This window comes from Salvelinus namaycush, chromosome 11 (assembly GCF_016432855.1).
Source record: "Salvelinus namaycush isolate Seneca chromosome 11, SaNama_1.0, whole genome shotgun sequence".
Lineage (NCBI taxonomy): Eukaryota > Metazoa > Chordata > Actinopteri > Salmoniformes > Salmonidae > Salvelinus > Salvelinus namaycush.
The window spans coordinates 12812249-12833033 of record NC_052317.1 but is presented as its reverse complement, the minus strand read 5'-3'; the positions used below and the strand labels follow the sequence as shown (position 1 = coordinate 12833033).

General features: G+C 42.2%; 1 protein-coding gene across 2 annotated transcripts; it reads left to right on the top strand.

Annotated features, from left to right (window-relative positions):
* Nucleotides 1-609: 609 nt before the first annotated feature.
* ptbp2b (polypyrimidine tract binding protein 2b) lies at nt 610-20137 on the top strand. 2 transcript variants are annotated; one of them, XM_039003829.1, is made up of 14 exons: nt 621-721; nt 1427-1457; nt 1554-1605; nt 2951-3126; nt 5300-5443; nt 5634-5909; nt 6104-6299; nt 8303-8380; nt 10984-11099; nt 14470-14503; nt 15044-15136; nt 16258-16474; nt 18388-18465; nt 18627-20137. In XM_039003829.1, the coding sequence occupies exons 1-14, from the start codon at nt 714-716 to the stop codon at nt 18754-18756; spliced, it is 1629 nt and encodes a 542-aa protein (XP_038859757.1). In that variant the 5' UTR covers nt 621-713; the 3' UTR covers nt 18757-20137. The 2 variants fall into 2 exon arrangements, with proteins under 2 accessions (XP_038859758.1, XP_038859757.1); XM_039003830.1 differs by lacking the exon at nt 1427-1457 and having other exon boundaries at nt 610-721.
* The last annotated feature ends 648 nt before the right edge of the window (nt 20138-20785 follow it).

Below are 20785 nucleotides of genomic sequence, written 5' to 3'. Positions count from 1 at the left end.
ATAAATACATTTTATTGATTGTGTGTATAGACAATTTCAGCTCATGAAACATGGGGCCACTTTACATGTTGCACTTATATTTTTGTTCAGTGTAGTTGTACATTGATTAAGGATCTGAAGTTGCATAAGTCATGAATAAGTACTGGTAGTGAGGTCCAGTGGCTTGTGATTGAGTTTTTGCTGATTGTTTTATTTATTTAACTAGGCAAGTCAGTTAAGAACAAATTCTTATTTACAATGACGGCCTAGGAAAAGTGAGTTAACTGCCTTGTTCAGGGGCAGAACGGCAGATTTTTACCTTATCAGCTTGGGGATGTTAGCTCGGGGATTCGATCTAGCAACCTTTCAGCCCAACACGCTAACCACTAGGCTACCTGCCGGCTAACAGCTGAAGCTGTTGTTTCCCTTATAATGACAATAAATGCAAGTGCGGGAATGTTTTGTTCAATAAAATGCTTTTAAAAACCTAAGTAGCAAACAATAACACTTGCCTAAACTCATATTTAAAGAAAGTATATCTTTAAAAATGTGGAATTAAGCCATTCCCACTGATGCACTGTAGATAAGTGGAAACTCGGTTTTGTTCGGCATTTTCCGTCTCTCGGCATACTTCATGACAGCATTTGCGACCATTTTGCTGACGTGCTTGTGTGTCTGAGTGGAGCTGAGGTTTAAAGAATAAATAGATACACGAAAATAAACCTCATTCGGCAATGGACGGGTATGTGTTCACGTTTGCATGTTGCTCTTAATTAGATTCGCTAAAGGTTTTAATGTTGCATGGAAATAGCTATTCAATAACGTTAGCAAGCTAGCTAACTCACTGGGCCACGTTTGCCTTCGTTCTGGACATGGTGCCCGTCTGCCACCCATCTTGTTAGAATTACATTAGCTAGCTAATGCGAGTACAGTAGAATTTGACATCGTGTGTTGGATGGTATAACTAGCTACCCAGGAGGTGTGATGACTACGCAAAAATTGAGTAGCGTCAATATTTCTACAAGTTCGTTTGGCTAACCATTCACAATGTCGTGTTATTCTCCGTATGTTCGCTACTACCTAGCTAGGCGTGCAGGCACTCCTGCGCTTTGTTATGGTTGTATGGCAGGTTTTCCTTTGTCTCTTCGGATGAGTTAGGTGGGCACTGTAGCTAGCTCTCATGTACCGCTAGCTGGCAAGGTCTGATACTCGAATATACTAAAGTAGAATTTGCAATGCGCTTTTATATCCAACCTGTAAATACGATGAATACACATTTAGCTAAATATAATTGAAAGCCAAAACTCACGCGCCTTGGAAGATGGTTTTAGCCTGGATGGATAACGTTAGCAAACCGGTAGGATAGTAGGCGTAGCTAACTTGATTATTAATTGCAGACACCCTAGCAATATTTTTGGTTCCGTTAATTTTCATGTTTCTTATTCAGCATTGCCACTGATGTTGCAGTTGGCGTGAAGGTAAGTTTGCACTTTAGCACCTGACTTTTCAGGACACTTTCATCAATTGGGAAATTATGTACCAAATATATTAATGTATGCATTCTTATTTTACAGAGAGGCTCAGATGAATTAAATCTCTACAGCACCAGCCCTAACTCTGTGACTGGTGAGCACTTTTTCTCTCCCATCCAGGCATATAGGAAAGTAAAGCTAAAGCCATTCACATTCTAACATATTATCCAGTCAATTGTCATTGACATGTTTTAAAGGCCCAGTGCAGACAAAAATGTGATTCCTTCCCCTGTGTTTTACATATATATTTCTACATTGAGGTTGGAATAATACTGTGAAAATTATGATAATGCCCTTTTTGTGTAAGAGCTGTTTGAAAAGACCGCCTGAAATTTCAGCCTGTTGTGGTGTGATGGAGTGGCTCCTGAGTGGCACAGCGGTCTAAGGCACTCCCTGGTTCAAATCCAGGCTGTATCACATCCGGCTGTAATTGGGAGGCCCATAGGCAGGCACACAATTGGCCCAGTGTTGTCCGGGGTAGGCCGTCATTGTAAATAAAAATTTGTTCTTAACTGACTTGCCTGGTTAAATAAATTTAAAAAACGAGTTTTGGCCTGCCTGAGGCGGTAAATTAGTTAAACTAATAAGAAAGAGTTCCAAACTGCTCTGCCAATAACAGCTAGTTTTCCCCTCCCCACTTGTTACCCAGAAAGGATTTGGTGTTATTTATAGTGTTATATTGATATTGATTACTACATTTTTGGGTTCAGGCCTTGTAAGTAAAGCATTTCACTGTACTTGCAGTGGTGGGAAAAACCAATTGTCATATTTTAGTATAAGTAAATATACCTTAATAGAAAATTACTCGAGTAAAAGTGGAAGTCACCCAGTAATATACTACTTGAATAAAAGTCTAAAAGTATTTGTTTTTACATATACTTAAGTATCAAAAGTAAATGTAATTGCTAAAATATACCTAAGTATCAAAAGTATAAATCATTTCAAATTCCTTATTAAGCAAACCACACTATTTTCTTGTTTTTGATTTAATTTACAGATAGCCAGGGGCACACTCCCAACACTCAGATATCATTAACAAGTGAAGCATTTGTGATTAGTGAGTCCGCCAGATCAGAGGCAGTAGGGATGATCAGGAATGTTCTCTTTTTAAATGTACGGGGTAAAAAGTACATTATTTTCTTTAGGAATATAGTGAAGTAAAAGTTGTCCAAAATATAAATGGTAAAGTACAGATACTCAATACAAGAGTGTTGGGCCAGTAACTAAAAGGTTGCTGGATCGAATCCCCGAGCTGACAAGGTAAAAATCTGTCGTTAACTGCCCCTGAACAAGGCAGTTAATCCACTGTTCCCCGGTAGGCCTCCATTGTAAATAAGAATTCGTTCTTAACTGACTTGCAAGTGAAATATAAAAAAGTCAATTTAAGGGCTGACCAACAGTTGATGCGATATATTCATGCACGATGCTTGATTTCATAGCTAACGGCAATGACAGCAGTAAAAAACTGAGAGTAGAGGACAGGATGGAGAGTCCCCCATCCCGGGTGCTCCACATCCGGAAGCTGCCCAGTGAGGTGTCTGAGACGGAGGTCATCGCCCTGGGTCTACCGTTCGGCAAGGTCACCAATATCCTCATGCTGAAGGGCAAAAATCAGGTGAATTTTGTGGCGGAAATTCTATTGGATATTCTTTTTTGTTGCCGTTATTGTAGTGGCATGATTAGGGCCAGGAGTTTATCCTGACCATAAAAAGCAGGGGTATGCAACTATGGAGCTGATGGTCGGGGGGTGGAACAATATTATAAGTTGTATACTACTGCAAATTGACCATAACTATGCACAAAAACGATTTTTTTTAAATATACAGAACAAAAATAAGAACGCAACATGTAAAAAGATCACAGAAATGTTCCAACTTATTTTTCTCAAATTTGGTGCAGAAATTTGATTACATCCCTGTTTAGTGAGCATTTCTCTTTTGCCAAGATAATCCATCCACCTGACAGGTGTAACATATCAAGAAGCTGATTAAACAGCATAATCATTATACAGATGCACCTTGTCCTGGGGACAATAAAAGGCCACTCTAAAATGTGCAGTTTTGTTACACAACACAATGCCACAGATGTCTGAAGTTTTGAAGGAGCCTGCAATTGGCCTGTTAACTGCAGGACTGTCTACCAGAGTTGTAGCCAGAGAATTTAATGTTAATTTCTCTACCATAAGCTGCCTCCAACATCGTTTTAGAGAATTTGGCAGTACTTCCAACCGACCTCACAACCGCAGAGCATGTGTAACCACGCCAGCCCAGGACCTCCACATCCTGCTTCTTCACCTGCAAGATTGTCTGAGACCAGACAGCTGATGAAACTTCTGTCTGTAATAATGCTCTTTTGTGGGGAAAAACTAATTCTGATTGGCTGGGCCTGGCTTCCAAGTGGGTGGGCCTATGCCCACCCATGGCTGCGCCCCTGCCCAGTCATGTGAAATCCGTAGATTAGGGCCTAATGTATTCATTTAAATTAACTGATTTCCTTATATGATCTGTAATTCTGTGAAATCGTTTACAATGTAGCATGTTGCGTTCCTATTTTTGTTCAGTATACAATCATTTCATACATTGAGACACGATCACATCTTTAAAAAAATGTTTTTTTAATGGGAATACTTGGTGAACAGATATCCTAAATGAAACCCATTTTTGCTGAATTCCTGGTGATTTTAGTCTTTATTTTTTTTGGGACAGCCTGCTGCCGACCCCAAATTAAAAGTGATTTTTGCATTGATTTAGACCCTTTGACTACTTCCCCAGAGTTAGAAACTTGTGTATATACCACTTGTATGTGTCTGCATCCAGTATGAAGGGAGTTGCGTGGTAGTTTCTCGTACCAATAACTAACTAATGTTAGCGCAATAACTGGAAGTCAACAGCAACAGCTAGTATGACTTTCAGTCATTGCGCTACTGCTAGTTAGCAATTGCGCTAACCCTAGTTAGCAACTTCCATCAAACTGAAGCAGAGAGGGAACATGGTATGAGTTTATCTGACTCATATAGATGAAGGGCTTCATTGACAATTTTGAAGTATCCCTTTAACCGTATCAGTCCCGAGACCCCAGCAAGAATCGTCTTTTCATTTATGACTTTCATTTATCTGCATGTCTAGCTCTTATATTTAGCCTCACAATTAAGTGTTTTACTATTTTATTTTCAAGACAACCAGGGCTACAAGTAGAACACAAAACAATTTGACAAACTGTTGCATTCATGACTTTGATTTACAAATAAGGTCCACCAAATCAAAACCCGATAAATGAATTCATATGAATGCTGTAAGTACAGAATTTGTTTGCTCACCGGAAAATTAATATCCAATTACTCAGTAACAACTGTGGAGTTTGTGACTGCAACTATGTGAGCTTATTACATTATAGACACTATGTCCTAAGATTTCCTATGATCTATGTAGAATAACCCCTTACCTTTTCTCAAACCCTGCTCTAGCTCAGCCCTCGTTAATCACAGAGGCTAATAGTTGCTATCTACGGATGCAGTAGAAATGGACAAATCCAATTAAATCTGTAGCTCAAACACACAGTTTAAAAGGGGTAAAAGACCAAAATGTGCCCGCGTTAGTGGGACTCTTGTGTTAAACCTCGCCCGAGCTTTCCCTGTTCAGGTCAAATGGTCAGGAACTCCTGAACCTACGTTTTTTTTTATTTTTTATTTTTTATTTACCAAGCAATTTAATACTACAACGTAGTACTGGGCATAGAACAAATGTTTCCTCTTTTGTCTTTCTTAAAATTGTCCTCTGTCCGTGTGCAAGGCGTTCCTCGAGCTGGGTACAGAGGAGGCGGCTGTTACAATGGTGAACTACTATACGGCAGTGACGCCTCAGGTCCGCAACGTCCCCGTGTTCATCCAGTTCTCTAACCACAAGGAGCTCAAGACAGACAGTGCTCTCAACCAGGTGAGATTGTCCTTTCCCAGAAAATACACCTGTGCATGACTAGTATTGAGTCTCTAGTGTAGACACACAGAAATGTTGTACTAGGCAGCCTTGGCATTTGCGACTAAATCTATGAAAGTGCAGACTGCCATCTTAATTTCTTATTTTCTCTCTTCCTCGCTCTTCCTCTCTTTCATACATACCCGCCCAGCGTGCACAGGCTGTCCTCCAGGCAGTGTCGGCGGTTCAGGAGGGTGGCTCTCCCAACTCTGACACCAGTGCGCTGGATAGTGTTCTAGCGCAGGCCCCGAGCCCCGTGCTCAGGATAATCATCGACAACATGTTCTACCCCGTCACTTTGGATGTCCTCCAGCAGATCTTCTCCAAGTTTGGAACAGTCATGAAGATCATCACGTTCACCAAGAACAACCAGTTCCAGGCCCTGCTCCAGTTCAGCGAACCAGTCAACGCCCAGCAAGCCAGACTGGTGAGCAGACATTCAAACCAGTAGTATATTCAGTTCCTCAGTTCTCAGTCAATTTACCTGTTAAAATTAAGGTTGATAACAATTCCGTTTTGTCTCCTGATATCTCTCTCTCCAGAATATCACAATGTTGAAAACAAAAATTATAAAAACAAAAAGCTTACTAATGAAGTTATTTCTTTCATCACTGTCTCCAGTCCCTGGACGGCCAGAACATCTACAACTCATGTTGCACACTGCGGATCGACTTCTCCAAACTGGTCAACCTCAATGTCAAGTACAACAACGACAAGAGCCGCGACTACACCCGGCCCGAGCTGCCCGCTGGCGACGGCCAGCCCTCCCTAGATCCTGCCATGGCTGCCGCCCTCAACAAGGACTCCTCCCTGCTTGGTAAGACCTGCCTCCACCTGTCCAACCATCTTCTCTCTTCTCTCTCCCTCTGTTCTCTTCTTTTTTTCCAGTCAGCTCAGTCCAGTCAGCTCTCTCTCCTCTGTATAAAGGTCAATACCACTAAGTGTTTTCTCTCAATGGGAGGCTGGGTATATACAGTTGAAGTCGGAAGTTTACATGCACTTAGGTTGGAGTCATTAACTCATTTTTCAACCACTCCACAAATGTCTTGTTAACAAACTATAGTTTTGGCAAGTCGGTTAGGACATCTACTTTGTGCATGACACAAGTAATTTTTCCAACAATTGTTTACAGATGGATTATTTCACTTATAATTCACTGTATCACAATTCCAGTGGGTCAGAAGTTTACATGCACTAAGTTGACTGTACCTTTTAAACAGTTTGGAAAATTCCTGAAAATGATGTCATGGCTTTAGAAGCTTCTGATAGGCTAATTGATATAATTTGAGTCAATTGGAGGTGTACCTGTGGATGTATTTCAAGGCCTACCTTTAAACTCAGTGCCTTTTTGTTTGACGACATGGGAAAATCAAAGAAATCAGCCAAGACCTCAGGGGGAAAAAATGTAGACCTCCGCAGGTCTGGTTCATCCTTGTGAGCAATTTCCAAACGCCTGAAGGCACCACTTTCATCTGTACAAACAATAGTATGCATAAACACCATGGGACCACGCAGCCGTCATACCGCTCAGGAAGGAGACACATTCTGTCTCCTAGAGATGAACGTACTTTGGTGCGAAAACTGCAAATCAATCCCAGAACAACAGCAAAGGACTTTGTGAAGATGCTGGAGGAAACGGTACAAAAGTATCTATATCCACAGTAAAACGAGTCCTATATCGACATAACCTGAAAGGCTGCTCAGCAAGGAAGAACCACTGCTCCAAAACCGGCATAAAAAAGCCAGACTATGGTTTGCAACTACACATGGGGACAAAGATCGTACTTTTTGGAGAAATGTCCTCTGGTCTGATGAAACAAAAACAGAACTGTTTGGCCATAATGACCATCGTTATGTTTGGAGGAAAAAGGGGGAAGCTTGCAAGCCGAAGAACACCATCCCAACCGTGAAGCACGGGGGTGGCAGCATCATGTTGTGGGGGTGCTTTGCTGCAGGAGGGACTGGTGCACTTCACAAAATAGATGGCATCATGAGGAGGAAAATTATGTGGATATATTGAAGCAACATCAAGACATCAGTCAGGAAGTTGAAGCTTGGTTGCAAATGGGTCTTCCAAATGGACAATGACCCCAAGCATACTATCAGAGTTGTGGCAAAATGGCTTAAGGACAACAAAGTCAAGGTTTTGGAGTGGCCATAACAAAGCCCTGACCTCAATCCTAGAGAGCATTTGTGGGCAGAACTGAAAAAGCGTGTGCGTGCAAGGAGGCCTACAAACCTGACTGTTACACCAGCTCTGTCAGGAGGAATGGTCCAAAATTCACCCAACTTATTATGGGAAGCTTGTGGAAGGCTACCTGAAACATTTGACCCAAGTTAAACATTTTAAAGTCAATGCTACCAAATAGTAATTGAGTGTATGTAAACTTCTGACCCACTGGGAATGTGATGAAAGAAATAGAAGCTGAAATAAATAATTTTCTCTACTATTATTCTGACATTTCACATTCTTAAAATAGTGGTGATCCTAAAACGGAATTTTTACTGGGATTAAATGTCAGGAATTGTGAAACTGAGTTTAATTGTATTTGGGTAAGGTGTATGTAAACTTTCAACTGTACATATCTAATGCTTTGTAGAGGTAGTAGGTGGACAATAAATCCATACCAGTCCAGTAACACACCACGAAGTGACAAACAAAAGAAGGAACGAGAACAAAATGGGTCACTGTATATTATCGACAGTCTGTTCCAAGCCATAAAAGGGCCTTGTCGATTTGCTTTTCTACATTATAACTGCTCTCATCCAGCCCTACCCAAAGTGTATATTTGAGCCTTTTCCTGTACACACTCTCTGTAGGTACCCCCTCAGGAATGGTAGCTCCCTACTCTAGCGGTGGAGGGTTTCAGTCTTCTCTCTCCTACTCGCAGGGCGGAGGTAACTATGCTTTACGTTATCTTTTCTTTCTTTCACTCTCAAGTCTTACCTGGTGTGTCTTTTGCCCTGAGACAACAGAGACAGAAATAGCTGGTGATATAGCAACCACTCCTGTCAGACCAAGGAAGAAAACACGTCTACTAGCATGATTGACTTGTTTGAAATTACACTGAACAAAAATATAACTGCAACAATTTTAAGGATTTTACTGAGTTACAGTTTATATAAGGAAATTGAGAAATGCATTAGGTCCTAATCTATGGATTTCATGTGTCTGGGATTACATATGTATCTGGTCACAGATACCTTTTAAAAAAAAAAAAAAAAAAAAATTAAGTAGGGAACCATCTCAGGGAAGCTGAAAATCTCTGAAAACCAGTCAGTATCTGGTGTGATGTCATGCAGCGCGACACATCTCCTTCGAGTTGATCAGGCTGTTGATTGTGGCCTGTGGAATGTTGTCCCACTCCTCTTCAATGGCTGTGCGAAGTTGCTGGATATTGGCAGAAACTGGAACACGCTGTTGTACATGTCGATCCAGAGCATCCCAAACATGCTCAATGGGTGACATGTCTGCGTATGCAGGACATGGAAGAACTGGGACATTTTCAGCTTCCAGGAATTGTGTACAGATCCCTGCGACATGGGGCTGTGCATTATCATGCTGAAACATGAGGTGATGGTGGAGGATGAATGGCACGACAATGGGTTTTCAGGATCTCGTCACGGTATCTCTGTGCATTTAAATTGCCATCGATAAAGTGCAATTATGTTGGTTGTTTGTAGCTTATGCCTGCCCAAACCATAACCCCACCGCCACCATGGGGCACTCTGTTCACAACGCTGTCATCAGCAAACAAGCATTTCGCTACACCCGCAATAACAGCTGCTAAATATGTGTATGTGATTTGAAACCACACGACGCCATACACGGTACGCTATCTGCCAGGTACAGTTGAAACCAGGATTCATCTGTGAAGAGCACACTTCTGCAGCGTGCCAGTGGCTATCGAAAGTGACCGTTTGCCCGCTGAAGTTTGTTATGATGCCGAACTGCAGTCAGGTCAGGACTCTTGAGGATGACGAATACGCAGTTGAGCTTCCCTGAGATGGTTTCTGACAGTTTGTGCAGATATTCTTAGATTGTGCAAACCCACAGTATCATCAGCTGTCCGGGTGGCTAGTCTCAGAAGATTCCGCAGGTGAAGAAGCCAGGTGTCTAGGTCCTAGGCTGGCGTGGTTACACGTGGTCTGCGGTTATGAAACCGGTTGGACGTACTGCCAAATTCTCTTAAACTACGTTGGAGGCGGCTTATCGTCGAGAAATTAATATAAAATGATCTGGCAACAGCTCTGGTGGACGTGTCTGCATGACAATTGCACGCTCCCTCAATTCGCATCATCTGTGGCATTGTATTGTGTGACAAAACTGCACATTTTAGTATTTTTTTATTGTCCCCAGCACAATTTGCACCTGTATAATGATCATGCTCTTTAATCAGCTTCTTGATATGCCACACCTGTCAGGTGGATGGATTGTCTTGGCAAAGGAGAAAAGCTCACTAACAGGGATGTAAACAAATTTGTGCACAATTTGAGAATGTTTTTTGGTGCGTATGGACATTTTCTGGGTTCTTTTATTTCAGCTCATGAAACATGGGACCAACACTTTTACATGTTGCGTTTTCATATTTTTGTTCAGTGTATGATAGTTGCTTGAGAATAACCAAGGATGTTGTTATGAAAGGACTTAGAATGTGGAATCATGAAAGGTTAGCTTTAGAGTTGACTAACCTTTCGTGTGTCTTGAATAGCTTTTGACAGAGGTTGTGTGTGCGTGAGCACGTGTCCCCATGTGAGTGCACGTGCTCCTGTGTGCGTGTCCGGCCCATTATGTAAATGTTTGCAGGCATGGCATGCACACTAGCGCATCGATTCCCAAACTAGGGGTTGCAACCCCAAGTGGGGTCGTCTGGTTTGAAAATGGAGTTGTGAGAGAAACTCGACAAAAAAAAGTGCTCGGTTCATAGCACCTCGGTACGTCAGTAACCTCTGGTACTAACTGCTAGATGCGGTTGTAATAAATAGTGGTGCCTGTTTTCCTCCCACCAATGTGTCTATCTTTTTTGAACGGTTTAATACTATGACCCCATCACTGAAAGATACGACTCTCAGGAACACATACGTGTCTTCTGTTGTGCTTTACAATGCCCACAAGCCGCGCAGTACTCATTAAAACAAAGTGGGCAAGACCAGGCACTAAATCAGACTGGGGGGGATCTTCCCTATTCCTGATGATCTTCTAAACTTCCCAATACCTTTCTGGTGCATTTCAGTCATTTCAAACTATACTTCATTCAGATTAGGGGGGGGGGGAAAGAAGCCCCAATTTAAAAAAAAAAAAAAAAAAAGAAGAAAAAAAAAGACATAAGCTGTTGATTACATTAGTTTTTCTTTTTTTACATGGTGGGGTTGTGAAAAATGTTTATCAAAATGGGACCAACCCCTGCTGTAGTACATGCCTGTGTGTTGTGCTTTGCCTGTGCTTGCTCTCTGTCCCCATTACCATGTTAACGTGCCTGGCTCTCTGGCCATTCCTCCAGGAGCCATCAGTCCTCTGAGTGCCGCGGCTGCAGCGGCGGCAGCTGCAGGGAGGGTGGCGCTCTCCGGACACTCTGGCTGCAGCGGCGTGCTCCTGGTCAGCAACCTCAACGAAGAGGTCAGTAACATCCCCCAGACCTCCCCCTTTCTCTCGCTCTCCTCCTACAGGAGGATCTCATGCTTCGCTGACGTTACATACTTGTTCATTGTTTCTGACATGGAGCAGACATTTTTTATGGTTGGTATGACTGGTGTTATTTCATGAGTGGAAAGGCTCAGAAGTTTGGAGGGAAATATCCTCATCTGTACAATTTGGCTATTTAGTCCACCCTTACATTTAGTTGCACAAGTACTCAATACCTGCATGGAATTATCTATTATACCCCTTGATCAGTACACAGATCTGAAAATATATTTTATAAGATGGCTACAACTTAAATGACTAGTATATTCAGTGTTGCTCAGTATTCCTTGACTGTTATTCTATAAAGCTCTGCTGCACACACATCTAGTTTAGCCCTTGGAAATGCAGACCCAGTTTTCCTTGCATAACATTTTAAGTGATTAAGACTGCCAAAAGAGATCCCTAATAACCTATTCTTGGGAAAAAGTCTAATTGACCTGATATTGCCACGCAATCCACACAATATGCATCGTGTTTGTTTTTTAAATTGTTTTTGTATCACTTAATTCCCTGCGTAAAGACTGACATAGACGGGTTAGCTGACAACAAATAAACCTCAAACGATGTGTACGATTCAATGGGCAGAAGTTTGTGTTGTGATTCTGGAAGAACAGATAGTTAGCAACAGTGAAAATAAGTGGCTCGTTTTATCTTGTCTTTGATAGCATGTATTGTTTTGACGTCACGTCTATGCAAAAATTCGCTAGCTAACCAACAACTTTAACAATGTGTTTGAGACAAGTGCTCATTGTGCAAATATATTTGTTTTCAATAGACATTGGCGACAAATGTAGTTTACATGTTGTCAACAATCGAACAGGGTGACTACACCGTGCGTGAGCGTTGCAAAATAAATTTAGAAATCCATGTTATTCAATTATTGCACTAACAATGCTCACGCACACCAACGAGCGTCTACGTTGCCAAGGGCTAAAATAGAAATCAGTTCTATTTCTGAAGCAGATCGCGCTGCAAGTCCTGCCTCTCCCATCTCCTCATTGGTTTATAGAAGCAGGTGCCCATGTGCCATCTCCTCATTGGTTATACCCACGTGGGTGACTGAAAGACGAACGAGGTCAGTGGCGGTAATGCACCTAATTTATGAAAGTTGCCAATCGCAATATAAAGTCAAGAGAAGAAAAAGCCTGGAAGGAAGAGATGACTAGAAACGATTCGGTTGACCGTTTTATGTGTGGATTAATTGGCGGAGTAGAGGACCTTGTGCATTTCAGGTAAAATAACAACTCAATGTTTTATGTCCCAGGACAAATTAGCTAGCAACAGCAAGCTAGCTAAATAGGACAAATTAGCTAGCAAGCTAACTAGCTAAATTGCCATAAATGTTTAATGCTTTTTGACCTGTCCCCAAATTAATATAGTTGATTCAGAGTTTATTTTGACATTTTAACCTGCGTGCCGTGATCGCGTTTGGTGTGGGGGGACAAAATACATTTATGCACGATGGCGCACGCACGCAGCCGGTTTGGGTTCCGTGTAAGCCAACCCAGTCTGTTTTGCCCATAGTTGCGCACACTGTTTTGTTGCTAAGCAACCAATCCGTCTATATAGATGATGCGTGCGAATCAGTGGCCACAAGCCGCACGTTATGATTCTGAATGGTCAGATAGCTAGAAACAATGACAAGAAGCAGCCATGTGGGGAATCGTAGGTGTCAGCTCCTTGTATCTTGTTAATGATCTTGTTTTTGACTGATTTCATGTCAATGCTAATATGGCTAAAATTTGCTAGCTAGCTAACCAACAAATGTAATGATGTGTTTGAGACATTTGCCTATTGTGCAAATGTATTTATGCTTTCAATAAACATTTGGAGGCAACAGTTAACATGTCAACAGTCGATAAGCCAACCCTGTCTGTTTTGCCGCTAAACAACCAACCCGTCTATAGGACATCAGGCTTTAATTAAAGGGTTAGTCTGAGGGTGTAAGTACCAAGATGAGTGGATTGTGTTTCTCTGTCAAGCGTCATTCACCATGAGGAAAGACGGAAGGGTGGGAATGAACGAGGTTGCACATCCAGTCAAGAGATGTAATGCGAGTGATGATGATGATGCATTCTCACATCGGTGCTCATTTGTGAATTTTATGTTAGCCTCAGTGCTTGCATATGTTTTGTCTCCATAGCCTAAGTCAACTGAACTGCAGTTACTTCTCAGGCTCTGTCTTAGTGAATGGAGGGGCTCCGTTCACTCTCTCTCTTTCTCTATCTGCTATGCATTCTGTGCACATTTTAACCGCTGTCTCCTAAACTCTTTCTCTCTTTCTCTCCCTCCCTTTCTCCCTCTTTCATGTCAAGTGATAGTCCTTCCTAACTGTCGTTCTTTTCTGTCAAGCCCCCCCCTCCTTCACTCCTCTCTCCCAATGAATTTCTCTAAGCTATGTCAAGTTGGTATGAACTGTGGGGGCTATACCAACCACTCCCACACCAAATTTTCTCAGCCACTGTCTCTATCTATGCTATATCTATAAATTCTCGACAGAAGTAATATTCTCAGATCATTTCTCTCTCCAAACACTGGGTTTGTGGACTTGAACATGATAAGTTTTGTTTTATGCCATAACTTTGTAAGGTGGTTTTCATGTCTTTACCTGCATGCCCCAAACGCTCCTCCTTTGGAAATTGATAGAGGGTAGCGCCCCTGCCACCCGCTTTAACCAATATTCCTGCATTTCATATGCTACCAAGCTTACTTGCGTTACTAAAACCTTAACTTGAGACTCTTCTGCATGCCCAATCCATGCCCCCCCCTCATCACTATTGGCCACAAACTAGGCTTGGGTGTAAATGTACTCTGCTCCCCCTTTGGTCTCAGGTGTTGACATTTGGCACTATTATTTCCTTGTATGTTTGGGATTAAAGCCCCCCACAGCAAAACCAAATCCAGCCATTTTCTGACCAAACTCCTGCATTTCCAATGTACTGACCTGTTTTTATTTTTGTCCCCCACCCCAACTCTTTGTTTTTGATTTACTCCGCATTGCTGCCCCCTCCCACCCCCCTTCCCCTCGTTCATTCCCACCCTTCCGTGTTTCCCCCTTTGTGTCCTGTCCTCACCCTCCTCCTTTCCTCCCCCCTCCTCCCACACGTTCATGCTTTGTGCCTGAACAAAAATGTTCCTCCTCGGACCAACTTCCCCAATTAACTGCCTTGAACCCATGCTCCATGACCACCTCACCATTCTACGGGAAACCACCCTCCGTTATGGATGATCTGTCCATCTCCGCTCTACCTCCGACTCTTCTCTCTACCTGTCTTACGCTGCTTGCTCTTCTCTCCTTCTAAAGATGGTTACGCCCCAAAGTCTGTTTACCCTCTTCGGTATGTTATCGTTAGCACTCTACCTTTTCCGTTTTTAGTTTATTTATTTTTTTACTCCATGTTTTTTGTTTTCTCTATCTCATTTGATTTATGGTTAGTATTTCCATAGTTGAGTAACTGTTTCATGTTTTTCTTTCACGTTTTGTTTAATCGCACATATTGATTCAGTTGAGTACAGATTTTGGCCTTCAAGGCCTCTAGTCTCATCTCACTCCATGAATAAATTACGCTAATGCATGGTTGATTATTTGGCATGTATTTATTTTTATTTTTCATTTCAAAGCTTGTTTTTTGGAGGGATTTTATCAGCATATTCTCTCTTCTCTCTCTCTCTCTCTGTTATAAGGCTATTGTTCGAAGACTCTCTTTGATTGGTTTAAATCATATGGATGATTGCTCCATCCTTTTTCACGTCTCATATTTAAACTCCCTAAAGCACTAACTTTGTCCTTCATGGTTCACTCCTCCCTCTCCTCTGCCTGCCTTTTGCTCTCTCCTCCTCTCTCTTCCTCCCGCCGTCTGCCTATCATTATAATGAAGGGGTGTACGGTGATGCTCAGCGCGTGAAGATCCTCTACAATAAGAAGGACAGTGCTCTCATCCAGATGTCGGACGGGAACCAGGCCCAGCTCGGTGAGTGGGTTCCCATTTACCATTCACATGCGTAGGCAACGGTTGGCAGGCTTCAGCGCGTCAGGCAGCATGCAACTTGAAAACACATGTCATTAAAAAAATTAAAAAAATTATAATATTATGAGGTGTCTTACCTTGCTTGAAAGTAGCATAAAGCCAAAATCCGACCATATCGTCGAGGCAATTATTTCATAAAGACTTCCATATGCCATTGCAACCAGTAGCGCCTCTTATGTTCTATTGGTTTTCAAATCACCTTTCTTTCATTGTCCGGTAGTCATATTAGTAACCCGTGCTAGTTGTTGCATCTTTAGTTGTCCTTTTTTTTTTTTTTATAAACATTTATGGATATTTTTATCTGTCAGATTAAACCCCTCCCATGTGCGGTGTGCTTTTGACAAGTGTTTTCCTGCTAACTGCGTTATGGAATGAACATTAGCGCGGCGTAACCTACTGCTTTGCGCGCATTGCCTTCGCTTATAATGTGAAGACATTAAGCTAAATGTTCAGATCTGTTGCATCAGCCTCAAAGCTTTTTAGTTGTTTTGTATGTATCCTAGGCCTGCCTACTGGTTGTATGAATTTGGATCTATCGTCCCAGGCATTCTTTCTCGCACAGATTGACAAGATTAATAGAATAGATAAACTCTTCTACAATGGAGGATAGTAGTTAGACAGGCTAGTGATTTTTCTGTTTGCTTTACTCGTCTTGTCTGAGAAAAAGTAAATGTGGACAGTTATTCTATCATCAAAGTGCGCATCGGAATTTCGTAAGAAGGATGCACACCGTTGCATCCCATGTATCTTCGAGTTGCATGTTCTGTTAAAATAAATTGCCACAATCTAAATGTAATTAATTTCTGTCATTCTGAGCAGCACCCCTAATCAGGTTAAGTACCCAATGCATATCGATCTGATACATTTCTCAAATTTCCAGTGAATTTAAATCCTGCTGGTCAAATGTCCGGGGCCACATTTTTCTGACGGAAACCCTGTTCCTAACTAATCAGTTAATGAATCAATTCATTTCATGTTTCTAATTAATGGCAGAGAAACATCTCCACATTAACCACATGAGAAACATGTCACTGTAACCATGTTTCCTATGTGCCTTTCCTCAGCGATGAGCCACCTGAACGGCCAGAAGATGTACGGGAAGATCATCCGTGTGACGCTCTCCAAGCACCAGGCAGTGCAGCTGCCCAGGGAAGGGCTGGATGACCAGGGCCTAACCAAGGACTTCACCAACTCCCCCCTGCACCGCTTCAAAAAGCCAGGCTCCAAGAACTTTCAGAACATCTTTCCTCCGTCCGCCACGCTCCACCTCTCCAACGTCCCGTGAGTTTGTCTTGTGGTTTGGCTTGATTCTGTCTAACATTTCATGTTTGTTGTGTGCTAGCTAGTGCATTAGCATGGTCTATGGAGTTCCTCAAGGCTCTGTTCTCGTACCACTACTGTTTTCATTATATGCTGCCGCTCTGTTACGCTACATGACCAAAAGTATGTGGACACCTGCTCCTCAAACATCTCATTCCAAAATCATGGGCATTAATATGGATTTGGTCCCCCCCTTTGCTGCTATAACAGCCTCCACTCTTCTGGGAATGCGTTCCACTAGATGTTGAAACATTGCTGCGGGGACTTGATTACATTCAGCCACAAGCATTTATAAGGTTGGGCACTGATTTTGGGCGATTAGACCTGGCTCGCAGTCGGAGTTCCAATTCATCCCAAAGGTGTTCGATGTGGTTGAGGTCAGGGCTCTGTGCAATCCAGTCAAGTTCTTCCACATTGATCTCGACACAACATTTCTGTATGGACCTCTTTGTGCACGGGGGAATTATCATACTGAAACAGGAAAGGGCCTTCCCCAAACTGTTGCCACAAAGTTGGAAGCACAGAATCGTCCAGAATGTCATTGTAAGCTGTAGGGTTAAGATTTCCCTTCACTGGATCTAAGGGGCCTAGCCCAAACCATGATAAACAGCCTCAGACCATTATTTCTCCCCCACCAAACTTAACAGTTGGCACTATGCATTGGGACAGGTAGCGTTCTACTGGCATTCGCCAAACCCAGATTCGTCCGTCGGACTGCCAGATGGTGAAGCGTGATTCATCACTCCAGAGAAAGCGTTTCCAATGCTCCAGAGTCCAATGGCGGCAAGCATTACACCACTCCAGCCAACGCTTGGCATTGCACATTGTGATCTTAGGCTTGTGTTTGGCTATCTGCCAAGGAAACCCATTTCATGAAGCGCCCGACAAAAAGGTATTGTGCTGGCGTTGCTTCCAGAGGCAGTTTGGAACTCGGTTATGAGTGTTGCAACCGAGGACAGACTATTTTTACGCGCTTTAGCACTCGCCGGTCCCGTTCTGAGAGCTTGTATGGCCTACCACTTTGCAGCTGAGCTGTTGTTGCTCCTAGACGTTTCCACTTCACAATAACAGGACTTACAGTTGACCTGGGCAGCTCTAACAGGGCAGACATTTGACTAACTGACTTGTTGGAAAGGTGGAATCCTATGAAAGTGCCACGTTGACAGTCACTGAGCTCTTCATTAAGGCCATTCTGCTGCCAATGTTTGTCTATTGAGATTGCATGGCTGTGCTCAATTTTTATGCACCTGTCAGCAACGGGTGTGGGTGAATTAGCAGGATCCACTAATTTGAAGGGGTGTCCACATACTTTTGTGTATATGTTATTTGGTTGCGAGAGTTGTAGAACATTAGCATTGTTTATTTTTGCACTAGACTATATTATTTTGTAGTTTTGCTACTGTATTTAAAGGGATACGTTGAGGTTTTGGCAATGAAGACCTTTACTTCCAGAGTCCGACTAACTTGTGGATACCATTTGTATGTCTCTGCGTGCAGTTTGAAGGATGTTGCTAACTAACGTTAGCGCAATGACTGGAAGTCTATGGGAACAGCTACCATGCTAGCTGTTCCTGTAGACTTCGTCATTGGGCTAACCACTAACGCTAGTTAGCATTGGCTTGCGAAACTGCCTTGAACTTCCTTCATACTGGATGCAGAGACCTAAAAATGGTATCCACAAGTTCATCTGACTCTGGGGAAGTAGATAAAGGGCCTCTTGCCAAAATCCCGAAGTATCGTCTTTAAGGGTTGGTTGTAGTGCTGGTTAGAAGGTCTTGCAACACAAGTAAATTTAAGTAGTTTAAAGTGTACCATTGACATGGCTGAATGTGCTTGCGTTGAGTTTCGCTCACTGTTGATTTCGGATTCGACAGGGAGGACGTGACTGAGGAGGATCTGAGACAGCTGTTCTCTAACGCAGGTGGCACTGTGAAGGCATTCAAGTTTTTCCAGTAAGACACTATCTTTAACTGCCTGTAACTTCTGATCAAATTTAGTCCCAAGCCTGGACCTTGGAACACCATTTGGAATGTGCTGCCATCATCATCATAACCACCTGTGTGTTTGACTAGATCGTGGTTATCTGAACACGTTCTTCTCCTCCCCAATATAGAGGCCACAAAATGGCGCTACTCCAGATGTCTACAGTCGAGGAGGCTATCCAGGCCTTGATGGACCTCCACAACTACGACATGGGCAGCAACCACCACCTGAAGGTCTCCTTCTCCAAGTCAACCATCTAGATGAACCACGCCATCACAACCCAACCCCTTCTCTGACAAATCTCAATGTGTGGTGCTCACCTGTTCAGTCCCCTCGGGGAGACCACAATGATACTTACCTCCTAGGGAAAACATTTGAACCAGTCATTCCTTTTTAGACAATATAGATTATCAAAAGCCCCACACTAGATGTGATGGTAGTTTCTACGATGTCACTGTCGTAAAACATCACCCGTCGAGGTCCCCTTATCCCCCTCCGCCTTAGTTTGTGTGGTTGGCAAGCTCCCTCCCTTTGTTCATCACGAGAATGAATTGGATTCCCTCTTTTTCTTAGAATGAATCAGCGAAAATGTGCCTTACTCAGCAAAATATTCTCATCGTTTTGCCTCCTTACGTTTCTAAAAGTGATAGAGGTCTAGGCACATTCTGTTTGGTTGTGGTTTCTGTTTTGTTTTCCCCTCCCCTTTTACATTACTTGATGTTCACCCATTTGAAATGTAGATTTAATAGTTTTGCTTTTGCGCTTTGTTGATGATTAACCTAATTTAGCGGACTTAGATAAGGACGCCCATCTCTATTCAGTTGGTTGGGTTGTTTAATCCCAAACAACTCAAGGCAAGGCCATTTTGCCCGGGTTGAGAATGATTACTGTAAAGGCTGTTGATGCCATTGTACACTTCACCTGCTAAGGATGACTGCTTAGATGTTTCCCTTACTGACTGTAAATGCTGTCTAGATGTTTTTCAAACCTTACTTGCATACGTCAATGTTCCCCTTTTTTTGGTCATTTTTTTTTCTTTCTTTAATTGAAAATGGCAGTGAATCTTTTTGAGCATGTACTAATGGGTCATGGTAGTAGTGAAGACATGTTGCTGTTGCATGCGTCCAACATCCAGATGGGCAATGTGTTCACTGGTGAAAGTGAAGTATGATTGTACATGAGGACGGACTACCTGTTGGGACCAAAGTAAATGTGCCTATAGTCCTACTTTACGATTTAATTTAAAAGAAAAATATTTCACAAAAACAAATGTGGATTATGTGTTTGAGAAGGGGGAACAATACAAATCAAAGTCGAACCCTCACAGAATGTTTCTCTTTGATTTCAACAATCTTCTGTGGTGTTTTTTGGTCAAGAATTACCCTTAAACTACACAGCTTCAGTTGAAGCAACAACAACAACAAAAAGATTGGAATGTGTGGGGAAAAGTTATCAATATTTTCTACATGGATTGAGTTTTTACATCTCAATTGTAATAATCAATATAGTTTGGAAAAGGCACGATTAAAAGCTCATTTTCTACCGCGTGAGTCAATGTTTGATGGTTCCTGCTGTGTGTACCTACTCTGATTTACATCTGTAGCATGCTCAATAAACTTTCCTGTAGCTCTATTCACCCTCTTCTGTCTCTATGCTCTCGCTTTCTTTCTCCTCTACACCTCACTCTTACTGTTCTGATTTTCTCTGCCCAGGGTGGGAAATCAAAATTTCTTTGTGGCACAACTGCAAACCAGAAGATGACTACATTTAAAACATATTTACTAAATTTGAATTTCCCACCCTGCTTTCCACTCTTGCTTTACTGAGATCTCTCTGACTCTACTGTCACTGTATGTTCTCTAACCTCTACATTTTCAGCATGAACTCCTGTCTTTTGATCGCACTTTTATCTAAATCTCTGAAATTAATATTGTGTTACTATATTCACCTATTTTAATTGAACTGTACAGTCCTGGAACATGAGTGTCATACTGGACCACACTCAACCGTACGGGATGGATATCCATTCTCCAACATTGTAATCTAAAGATGTGCAAGAAAATGACCTAGACCTGGGGTCTTCAACCTTTTCTGTGTTAGTAAAATGTCTCGTCTTATCAGGTCAATGATAATGGGAAGGAGAAGTAATCAACATTTTAAAATGAATAGATGTGGTAAATAGTTTAGCATTATTTTGACCACATAATTGTAAACTATTAGCTAGAAAGGTAACTCCAACCCATAGAGATAAAGGGACTCATTAGACATAGTGTCTGTGACGGCATGGGC